Raw genomic sequence first — 11,755 nt, 5'->3', positions numbered from 1 at the left:
CTCCAAAAGGTAACGTAGACAATTAGATGGCAGAGGAAACAAAACGAAACAAAGAGAAAAAGATAGAAAAGTCTTAATTTCTATATAAATATCTAAATACAGTATATATATATATCCCCCCATAATGATTTCACAAATCCGCCATGCTTCTAATACATTATAGTAAGTAATGCTTGATGGGAAGGAACAGAAACTAAAACGAACACTTGAACCCCAGCATCTATTTGCAAGAATAACTGATAAACTACAATGTGTTGCGACACAAGCTTGTAGATCGGCTATTTTTGTCGAAGAGATTGATTTGGTGTAGACGTAAAACGTACAGCTGTAACTCAAGTCCGGTTCTCTAGGAGGGTTTACAGTAAGTGGTTAAATGCTGCTGGCTAAAAGCTAATTTGTCGTACTTCAACACCGGCGTGTTCGTTGAGCAGCAGGGAAGCAGGAGACGCACATGGAGATTGAATATGCAGTTTGTTTGTTTTTTAAGTAGAAGGAGATGATTTTACTGTGGCTTTTGTCGAAAGACGGCTGGGGAAAACAGGGGGTCCCCCGGTCAATGAAACCGTTCCTGTCCAGTCATACTATGAAGAAGGAAAGATGGGGAAAAGGAGGAGCTGACTACATACAATCGTATTGGAGGATAACATGTGGAGAAAAAAAACAAAGAACTGCACACATAATAAAGATTACAACGTTTTAGAAATGGAACGACAGACGGTGAAATCTCTGTGAAAAACAGAACAAAAAGCAGATCCGATGAAACTAAAGCCAAGATATGATTATTGGACCCTGAGATCCCACCCCTGTCCAACCCAGTCCGACACCCACCCTCGGCTACGGGTAACCCAGTCCGACCCCCACCCTCGGCAGGAAATGAAAAAAACAAAAACGAATCAAAACAGAAAAACATAATCACAAGTAGAAAAAGACATAAAAAAATGCAAGACAGGAAAACCCGTCCGTCAAGAGATCTGCAGAGGTCATCTTCATTCACAACACAAGGGTTTTTTTGTTTTTTAAATCAAGTTTAGTTTTTCTCCTTTTTTTGGCGCATTTTCTTTTCTCAGCATCATTAATTAATTCATAGTTAAACAAGAGATAAAAGATCAGGTGACGGAGGAAGGGGCAAGGGGGGGATGATCTATGAACAAGTTGACAACGAATAAAGATGAGACGGTGGCGGTGATAAAAGATTTAAGATGACGGGTGAAAACATCGATCAAAAATGAAGTCTTTGGGGGGGGAAAAGAAGACTGCCGATGTTTAGGGGAATGCTAAGCTAGCAGGAGGCGAACATCGGGAGTAGCTAGGTTACAGTTTTAAGTTGTTGCAAACTTGCAACCCCCCCCCCCCCCCACCCCAAGAAATCGACAACCCATTGTAAATAAATTAAAAAAATGACTGCCGAAAAATGTGGGCAAAAAAAGCCACACCCCTTCCAGTCAGCACTTCCTCTTCTCCGGTGTATGAAGCAGAGGGTGGTACGATTCGGTCTCTCCTTCCTTCCTCTCGTCCTTCTGTGGGCCTGTGCGATTTGTGGTAATTATTGGTAATTTCTTCATTCTTCACCTCGACGTCACGTTTTTTTTTTTTTTTTTTTTAATACCTTGAAGATAGAAAAAAACACCACGTCAGTGTCCATGTCTCAATAACAGCAACAACAGCTCGCAAACATATCTCCAGATTCTCAACTCATTGTGAGGTCGTAGATCGGCTATGTTTGCATGATACCATACAAAACTAAACTACTGTAGCTAAAGGCAAGTTTGTACCTTCCAAACTGACATAGTAAACACGCAAACCTACCTGTAGTAGTTTGGCTTGAAGGGCCCATTCTTGTTTAAGCCCAGGTACTTGGCCTGCTCGTCTGTCAGCTCTGTGAGATGAGCATCAAATGTGGGGAGATGGAGACTGGCCACATACTCATCTGGACAGAGACACACACAGTGACACACACACCATTGGCATATAACTAATAATAACGTAATAACTATTATACTATTGGGAGAAAAATGAAAAAGTAGGAATAAAGTGAGAGAAGACGGAGAAATGGACAGAGACATTCATATTCACAGACAGACAGATATGTGTAGATAATGTTGAGGACTGCCATTGAGGACTGCCATCCCTTATCTTACTCTGTCCCAAAAACCTCTCATCTGATTTCTTCTCCTCACCCTCCTCTATCTGTAGGGTATCCGGAGAACTCGCCAGTTTACCAACACGCCACAATTTAGTGCATTTTAGTTTTACAATTCAATTAAATTGAATTGAATTGAGAGAGAGAGAGGATAGTTGTTTAGAGTTAACACTATAGAAAGTAGGAATGCTAAAAGTTTAAACACCAAAGTACCGAAACAATGTAATTCATTAGTAAACAATTCCTAAAAATGGTAGACCTACTTATCATTGGTATTCACATACTCACCTTTTTATCATTATCTAGCTGAATTGCAAAAAATAATTTGATCACTTTGGAAATTAACTATAACATCTGTGAGTTTGCCATACTACACTGATGAAGACAGCATGTTAGCATAACGATGAAGACAACGCCGTGGCGACTTGGTAAACTGGCGAGTTCTCCGGTATTCATCTGTAGCCCCCCCCCTCCCATTCCTTCTTTCACTGTGTCCACCTCTCTTTTCCTCATCTCTCTGTCACAGAGTGCAGAGGCAGAGAAGAGGACAGACGTCTTCGACAGGGGGCGACCTACTCTATATGTGGCTTGGCTTGTGTGTGTATCTCCTTGGCCTGGTGTGTGTGTCTCCATGAATACAAAGGGGATGCAGTGATAGGCAGAGCAATTGCCAACCTGCTCGCTCGCTCGCTCGCTCAACACACACACACACACACACACACACACACACACACACACACACACACACACACACACACACACACACACACACACACACACACACACACACACACACACACACACACACACACACACACACACACACACACACACACACACACACACACACTCTAACAGTAAACAATGCAGGGTCAGGGGAGATGGCTCCATTTGGAACGGAGAAGAGTGATGCCATTGTGCCGTTAAATTGACGCCAACCCCCCCTCAACACACACATTTTGTATTACTATTTTCTTTATTATCGCATACAGACACTCACCCATCTTCTTAGGCAGCAGGTAAACATCCTGCTTGTAGCGTCCTTCAGGGGCATTGTACAGCTCTATCAGAGCCAGGGCCTGACAGACACAGACACAGACACAGACACAGACACAGACACAGACAGACAGACAGACAGACAGACAGACAGACAGACAGACAGACAGACAGACAGACAGACAGACAGACAGACAGACAGACAGACAGACACACACACACACAGAGAACACTTACTCTGTAACTACCACTACAAACTTTTATTTTATTTTAGAAAGATAACTGGTCCATTTGGTGGAGACACGGCCGGCATTAAAGGTTAGACATTAGGAGCGTTAGGGTTACCTGGGTGGTGGCGGTGATGGACAGAACAAACGTGGGCACGGTGGAACAGCTGAGGTTCAGCAGACGACCCTGGACAGAAAGACCAGATTGGAAACGAGTCAAAACGAGACATTAAGAGACAGCCAACAGGTTTGAAGCCCTTTCAACCTGGAGGTTTTGCCGACGGTTTTGTCGACTTGCTAATGGGGGACCATTTAAAACAAATGAGGACATGTCACTCCGAGGTGAGGTAGAAGGTCTGGTGACACAAGGTTACTGCCAATGTAGGCTATCTTTTGTTGTTTTTCTTGTATTTTCACCCCAGTATTTCAGAAGCTAGACTGGGCAAGATCTCGATTGACTGGGCCTGTGCCCGAGTGGCCCAATGGATGCTACGCCAGTGACTTCATGTACAGCATGGCACCAACTGCCACATGATGATGATTTAACTGGCATCGTGATCAAACCATTTCCCACATGACATGATCTGTTATCATACGTTTTCCTCTTCCTCTGAGCTCACCATTTAGATGTTTTTATCTCAGAGGCAAATATTGCTCATCCCCTTTAATCTTTTTCCTGGTCAGTGTGTGAGTCAGACTATTTGACTTGTTTAAGCCAGCGGGTTCATGTAGTCTATTAGATGATTAAGTGGATGAGGTTAAGCCCGCATTAAGTGCATTCAAAAAAGAGACAATGAGCTACTAATTGAGGTTCAGCACATACACAATTGCAGGATTCACTCTAGTTTGTCCTCTGGTCGTCTCAGAGAGCAGGACAATCATGGCCCCAGGTGTGTGTGTGTGTGTGTGTGTGTGTGTGTGTGTGTGTGTGTGTGTGTAGAATGCGTGTGTGTGTGTGTAGCATGCGTGTGTGTGTGTGTGTGTGTGTGTGTGTTTGTAGCATGCGTGTGCGTACCTCAGCCAGCAGTACTATCCTCTTGCCGTCAGGCCAGATAACGTGATCCACCTGAGAGCGAACTCTCTCCCAGGTCAGTTCTGGAGTCCTCAGACTGGCCTAAACATCAGTAACATAGCCATCATCATCATCATCATCGTCACCATCACCTCATCATAAAGCAAGACTGTTTTGTGCCAGGGACCCACAGAAGAGACGATTTGTGTTAAAAAATTCAAACAAACACTTTCAAGATTTAAAAAATATGAATGTTCACAAATAGCAGATGGACATGGTCTGTTCCAGGGGGTCCCCAGCATAATGACATAATATAGCATCTGTGATCATAATCATTTAACCTTTTATACTTTGCCAACGTGCTATGAGCTTGTACATCTGCCAATTTTAAACACAAATATTTGCTTCTGGGGGCCTCTGGCACAAAATATATTGAGACAGGGGTTCCGCGGACAAACACACTCATCATTTTGGGGTTCCTTGAAATGGAAGAAGTTACAGAAGTCCTGAATTGATCAAAGATATAAAGAGAGGTGTAAACTGACCACATCAATCTCAGTGTTGGAGTGTCCCATGTTGCACACGATGCAGCCGTTCTTCATGCGGTCCAAGTAGTCCCTGACCACCACGTTCTTATTACCTGCGTGCGTGCGCGCACACACACACACACACACACACACACACACACACACACACACACACACACACACACACACACACACACACACACACACACACACACACACACACACACACACACACACACACACACACACACACACACACACACACACACACACACACACACACACACACACACACACACACACACACAACTTGATACATTGTCACACAAATAGTTTAGTTGAAGTTATTGATATAATTGTGTTTCTTTTGCATTGAACATGATTGGAACATAATAAACTAGAAAAAGTGCCCTTCTGGGCACAGGTCTCCACCAGGAGGATAGGACTGTGTGAGATGTTTGGCAAAATGTTTAGGAGTAATATAAACATGTTTGCCTTTGATGGCAATTGGATGATTTGAGGCCTTTTGTTCCAAAAATGTGTTTTGCAAAAATCAACCTGTTGGTGGCGCTATAACAGGCCAATGTGAAAAGGATGGGATATATTCCTCAGCCTAGTAAGAAAATGTGTGAATGATTTCACGTAAATTGCATGCTGTGTTCATGATTTGAGGCTTTTGTTCAAAACGATATAGCCAAATATAGCCAATTAGGATGGAATATGAAATATCGGACAGATCCGACTTGAGCACACGACCATAGAGATACTGTGTAACGATTTGTGAGATTTTTGGACAGAATCTGGAGGAGTAATATCAAAAAATGTGTTTTACAAAAGTCGGCTTCCTGGTGGCGCTATAAAAGGCAGATGCGGAAAATGCAGGTCAAAGGTTTGTCCTTGGCGTTTAGGGAGTGTGCATGCAACGTTTCACGCAGATCGGTGCAGTTTTAGGTCAAAAATGTGAAAAGCTGCCTCATGGTGGTGCTATAACAGGCCGTTCTGGAAAATGCGGGGCAGAGGTTCATCGTTGGCATCCAGGGAGTGTGTGTGCAAAGTTTGGCATCGACCAGGTTAACGGTGCCGGAGATTAGCTGGTAACGGACGGACGGAAGGACGGACGGACGGACGGACGGACACACACACACGGAGTGCAAAACATACTCTCTCCCCATGCCTTCGGCCTGGTGGAGACAATTATGTTTGATTTTGATTTATGTTTACAATGCCTACCATAAAAAAACAATGTACTGTAGCTAAAACAGGCCATATAGCTTAGTACCTGTGCAGGTGATGACGATATCAACTTGTCTGATGACTTCACTCAACTTCACCATTCTGAAGCCATCCATGCTGGTAGACACACGCAGAGAGAGAGAGAGAGAGAGAAATGTTCATAACATGTTTAAAACATTGAAATACTGCTGTCAACTTTCAAAAGTATAAAGCGTCTCCTATATGGATGTATAACTATCTGACAGAAAATGCACAATCTTTTATAGTCTCACAAGATAGTATTACTCAAAGTGTTAATATAACACAGCTCTGTTTACATGTTTATTGTATTGTTTTATCTTGATTGTTTTGTTCCACTTTTGCTTTGGCAATGTAAAAGTATGTTTTCTCATGCCAATAAAGCTCATTGGAATTGAATTGAGAGAGAGAGCGAGCGAGAGAGAGCGAGAGAGAGAATGAGTTTGACTGTCCAGTTTGTCCTGTTGAAGACCCATGCTATAGTTTGTTCAGTAACAGGGGTCTCAAAATCAATAATTTCATAAATATTTAAGTGTTGCACCCATAGTGCACTGTTAGTTAAAAGCATATTGTTGGCCCAGGTGGCTGGTGTAGCTGTCTGGGCACCTTGGCTGGTAATCCAGTCTGGCAATGTGCCGCAGGTTCGACTCCCTATCCAGGCGTGTCACCCTCCATTTCCATCTCTCTCCGCATTTCCTGTCAACCTACTGTATACCTATCCCTCTATAAAGCCACAAAAAATATCTTAAAATATGTGTGTGTGTGTGTGTGTGTGTGTGTGTGTGTGTGTGCAGTGGACAATTGGTGAGTACTTAGTGTGAATGGCCCGGCATCTGCAGGGGTAAATAAGTAATCGGTCCTACTCTAAACTGACAGACATAGGCACGGACGGACAGAGACAGGAACGGTTTGGGACATACGATATACTGTACAATATAAAGTGATTTCAGGCCCATGTGGAGGTGACGTGTCCTACCAGGCCTGCAGGGCACAGATGGGATCGATCTCTGTGACGTAGACAATGGAGCCCATGGCCTTGAGGGCAGCGCAGCAACCCTTGCCCACCTGAGGAGCATCCAGAGGAGAGATAGAAACACATCAAAACAAACCAACAGTAACTACTACAGTATATAGGAGAACGACAGTGGATCAGGAGGTGGTAGAGCAGCCGCTCCTGGTTCCATCCAAGAAGGCTTTATTAGTGGCCACCTCATCGTTGTTGTCAGCCAGAAACCTCTTATCTCCATATTATAACTTTTTGTGTTTTTTGTTGTTTTCTTTCCTGGAAATTTACACCTTGCTTGCCCGGAACTATTTAATCCATGTGCCCATCGTTTATAGCGCCCGGACCACTTTTACCGGCGCACCGGAAGTTGTTGTGCATGTCTGTGTAGCAGCTAACAATAGCCACACCACTCTAGAGTCGATCGACAACAACGGGAGGTAAAGAATAAATCTATCGCGACTAGCGACTGGACCGCGGAAGGCCGTCAAACACAGGATATTTTTTCAGAATTAGACAGGATGATTTAGATCGGGAGTTATGATCGTTTTCATCAGCTAAACAGGCAGGGAACATTTTCGATGACGTGTCACTGTTTGACACGTGATCGGATTGGGCAACAAGCACTCCTAGGCTGTGGAGCGAATCGGTTTTGATATCATTAATCTCCGTCCTATTTATCAATCTCTGGCTTGTGCACTTGACCATGACCTTGAACTTGACGGAGATCTCCGCCCCGGGCCTCCATGGTGTTAACAGCCTACTTTACTTGATCACACTACAATGTCAACCAATACAACAAAAGCATCAAAAGTATTAGATATGCAAGTTCGAAATGTGGCACAACATGTTTTGAGCATTATGAATTAGAATCCTGAAAAGTAACCGTTTTGGACTATGAGGTTTCAACCCGACGGAGACGCTACACAAGTTCAAGCAGAGGAATATTTTCGGGACTGCTACATCCTAGAAATATATTGAGAGAAGAAATAGTATAGTATACAAAAAAAAAAGATATACAGCGAGAAACAAATATCTTGTGCCACCCCTTAACCTTTATCCCTAAACTTATTTGCCATTTTTTACTATTTAAAAAAAACATTTTAAAATAGCTCAAATAGCTGATCTACAAGCTCACAACGTGTAGATGTTGATCGGCTAGTTGAACTATTTTAAAATGATTAAGGGATAAGGGATAAGGGTGGCGCAAGATGGAGCCCATCGTTTTAGACGGGTAGTCATTAGGTACATTAGATTATACAATATGCAGCAGTTCCAGAATGTGACAAAGTAAGTGTGTCCTTGAGCAAGACACTTCTATGTGCTTCCAATGAGCAGGTTTGTAGCTTGCATGGTTTCCTCTTACACATAACTGTGCGAGTGGGTGAATGTAAAGCATATTGTAAATCACTTTGGGGAAAGGCTACTTTTGATGCTTTTGTGTGACGCTATACTATAGTATGATCAAGTAAGGCATTCATTTACGAAAAAACACAAAAAGTAAAAAATATAGAAACAAGAGGTTCCTCTGCCCATAAAACAATACCTTTGCTGCAGAGTGTCAAATTCAATGTGTTTCTATGTCAATGACCCCCTCTAGTGGCCTTTCTGTGTTCATTAAAAAGCCAGACACTGATAGCCTGGTTAATAAACCAGACCGAATCAGCCGTTGGCAAAAAAAAGTTGCCTACCAGCGGATTACGGTCTGGCGAGGCTCAGTAGCACGCCTCTTTCCTACAGCAGAGAACAGGTCGGACCAATCGGGACACGGTATGCAATATAGGCGGGCTTTGGTACAGTGACGTTCAATGCTTGAGACTTTTGACTGACAGTAGCTCTGACCAATTGCGTCAAAGAGAAAATGTTCCCCGGGAAATGAAATCCAAGTGGAGCCAGCCCAGACTGATATACCGCGACAGTGTTGTGTGATATTAGTCTGGCTTATTAGCCAGGCTAAGACACTGACACCATTTAAAAAAATAGACATTTTCAGCTTCGTTGGCCAAATACATATAATTTTGGGGGTCCTTGACATGAAAAAGTTTGAATTTCAGAAATGTTTTCAGATTTAAAGACGTAGGGAAATTAATACGTTTTTCACACTTTTAGAGCATACCCGTGGCCACCTGATTGGTTCAAAAACACACAGCTTTCCGTTTCAGAGTGAAACTGCCCCCAAATGCCATTGCACCACGTCTTTAAGAAGGCATTTGTAGAATCGGGTCCTCGGGTTAAACTGTTCAAACATACTAAAACTGCAGATCTAACAAGCTCACAAGCTTGTATTACTAATAGACTTCGTGTCCCCACAGGGATAGTAGCAGAGGTTGAGAAATAGACATTGTGAGGACACTTTTCCTGCTCCTCACAAGAGAAATGGTTCAAACTTCAAAACCTTTCAGAGTCGAGCTTGATTTATACCGAGTTGCACGCTGGTGTTGCACATCTAAAATAGGTGACCTACTGTAGAAGCTTGTCGATCTGCTATTTTGGGGCGAGTGACTCACACATTAGGACAATGGGGGTCATCGAATGATTTTTGGGGGGAGGAGGGGGGGTTAATCAAAATTCAAGGACAATAATTGATTTAATAACTAAAAATAACAAATAATTATAAAGACCATTACCAAAAGTAACCAACAAACTATACTATTAAAACAAGAATGACACGCATATCATTAACTGCCAGATAAAAGAAGCGTTGTGCACATGTCCCCCGTTTTTTTTTTTTCTTCCATTATTGTTTATTTATTTTGTAACGTGTATTTTTCTCTAGCGTTAGTTTCCAACATTCTTTTGTTGGTTCAATCACTGTGTTTTGTTGTGTAGCTCCAGTTAGCTCATAACATTAGCCGTTGTTGTAAGGCGTTCCACGCTGCGGCCATAGAGAGTTATACAACTGCAGCGTTGCATAGTTAACACTTCCGCGTTGCAGACTTTCAGGGCTTAGGAGGCACTCCCATTGGCTTAGGCGGAGTATGGGTTCAGACTCGGGGCAACCAATCATGACTAGGTCGGCAAAGACAACCTGAGCAAAAATAGGTCCAGCTTTCATCTGGCAAAAATCTAACATTGGCCAAATTGTCAAATATTAGCGTGAGTCCTACCTCTCCGTATCCACACACCACAACTTGTTTTCCTCCAAACATCACGTCTGTGGTTCTCTTCAGTCTGTGGGAAGAGAGGAAGATTCACCAACAGATTTACACAAATCTTCTGTTCTTGGGATCCCGGCTGGCACAAAATATTTTCAGATGGGGGTCCGCAGCCAAATACAATCATTGAGATCAGATTCTACAAAATGTCTTCCTGACAGCCTTCTGAAAAACGTATCAATGGTGCTCGAACCTTTTCATGTCAAGGACCCCCAGAATTATCTGTATTTGGCCACGGACCCCCATCTGAAAATATGTTGTTCCAGGGACGCCCCAGAAGCAAATAGGAGTTAAAAACGTCCGCTGTGAAAGAATATAAAAGATTTGCAGTTTTGCACACATTTTCACTATTTTTCAAAAGTATAAAAGAATGGTTCTAAAACGGTTAGTCCCAATACTCGATTCTGATTGGCTGGTTACCGTCACGTGACCGCTGTCAATTTAACCGATAATCCACACCTTCAATCACTTTGTATCATGTGAGCTTGTAGATCTATTTTTAAATGGCCGAAATGTATAGGCCTGAAGTTGTTTTGAAATAATAATCCAAATCTACAAAGTGACTAGTAACTAAAGTTTACAAATAAATGTAGTGGAGTAAAAGTACATTTGCCTCTGAGATGTATTGGAGTAGAAGTAAATGTACTGGAAATTGGAAATACTCAAGTAAAGTACAAATATCTCAAAATTGTACTTAAGTACAGTACTTACCCGTCCAGGATGGACTCTCTACAGCAGTACAGGTTGTCAAACTTCTGTTTGGTCACAGAGTCGTTGACGTTCATAGCCGGGACGCACAGCTTGCCTGCCTTGGACAGTTGGTACAACCTGCGCACAGACACACACGCATACGTACACGCACACACGCAAAACATAAGACATATGTGGAAACTTTAGTTTTGTAAAGGGACAAAAATGAAGATTGTAGGCTATATTATAATACAGTAAAAAGGCCTGACATGACAAGCATAGTAGTATACTGATCACCACTAGGTGGCACCACTACCATATTATCAGTAACAGTGTGTGTGTGTGTGTGTGTGTACGCAGGTTGTACCAGCTGTCCAAGGCAGGTACAACGCCGCCCTACCTGTGCACCCCAGTAACGCTCTCCTCTACGATGCCTTTGATCTTCTTGAACATGTTGGGGTATTTCTTATAGATCCAATGAGTCAGGTCTCCACCATCATCCAGGATCTGAGACAGAGACACAGAGAGAGAGAGAGAGAGAGCAAGAATCATTAAAACTGGGAAAGCATCTGTGACATTTTAGACTTTAGCATTGGCTAGTCCAAAACAGCACATCACTTCGTGCCAAGCTTTGATTGATTGATTGAAAATTTTATTTTTGCAGAATAACAGTACATTTCAAGCACAAACTCAATACAAAGGCTGTTAACTGTGAGTGGACGACCCAATTAAGCATTACACTTGTTTACAACAG

The 11,755-nt window shown here is 42.6% G+C and overlaps 1 protein-coding gene across 4 annotated transcripts in view; it reads right to left on the bottom strand.

Annotated features, from left to right (window-relative positions):
* Window positions 1-1,021: 1,021 nt before the first annotated feature.
* Window positions 1,022-11,755, bottom strand: part of ahcyl2b (adenosylhomocysteinase like 2b) — a gene marked incomplete at its 3' end in the record, with an annotated part of 69,067 nt that continues 58,333 nt past the window's right edge. For 2 of the 4 annotated variants that reach the window (XM_079493767.1, XM_079493769.1), the window contains exons 7-17: window positions 11,402-11,508; window positions 11,023-11,139; window positions 10,264-10,327; window positions 7,130-7,218; window positions 6,182-6,252; window positions 4,921-5,015; window positions 4,379-4,477; window positions 3,482-3,550; window positions 3,141-3,219; window positions 1,807-1,927; window positions 1,022-1,606 (exon numbers count right to left, since the gene is read on the bottom strand). In XM_079493767.1, coding sequence (XP_079349893.1) covers window positions 1,600-1,606; window positions 1,807-1,927; window positions 3,141-3,219; window positions 3,482-3,550; window positions 4,379-4,477; window positions 4,921-5,015; window positions 6,182-6,252; window positions 7,130-7,218; window positions 10,264-10,327; window positions 11,023-11,139; window positions 11,402-11,508 — 918 coding nt within the window. Of the gene's footprint in view, window positions 1,607-1,802; window positions 1,928-3,140; window positions 3,220-3,481; window positions 3,551-4,378; window positions 4,478-4,920; window positions 5,016-6,181; window positions 6,253-7,129; window positions 7,219-10,263; window positions 10,328-11,022; window positions 11,140-11,401; window positions 11,509-11,755 lie in introns of those variants that run through there. The other 2 variants (XM_079493768.1, XM_079493770.1) reach the window with 1 other exon arrangement.

Source organism: Electrona antarctica, assembly GCF_951216825.1.
Source record: "Electrona antarctica genome assembly, chromosome: 23".
NCBI classification, from domain to species: Eukaryota; Metazoa; Chordata; class Actinopteri; order Myctophiformes; family Myctophidae; genus Electrona; species Electrona antarctica.
The sequence above is the reverse complement of the archived record's forward strand: the minus strand, read 5'-3'. Positions and strand labels throughout refer to the sequence as shown.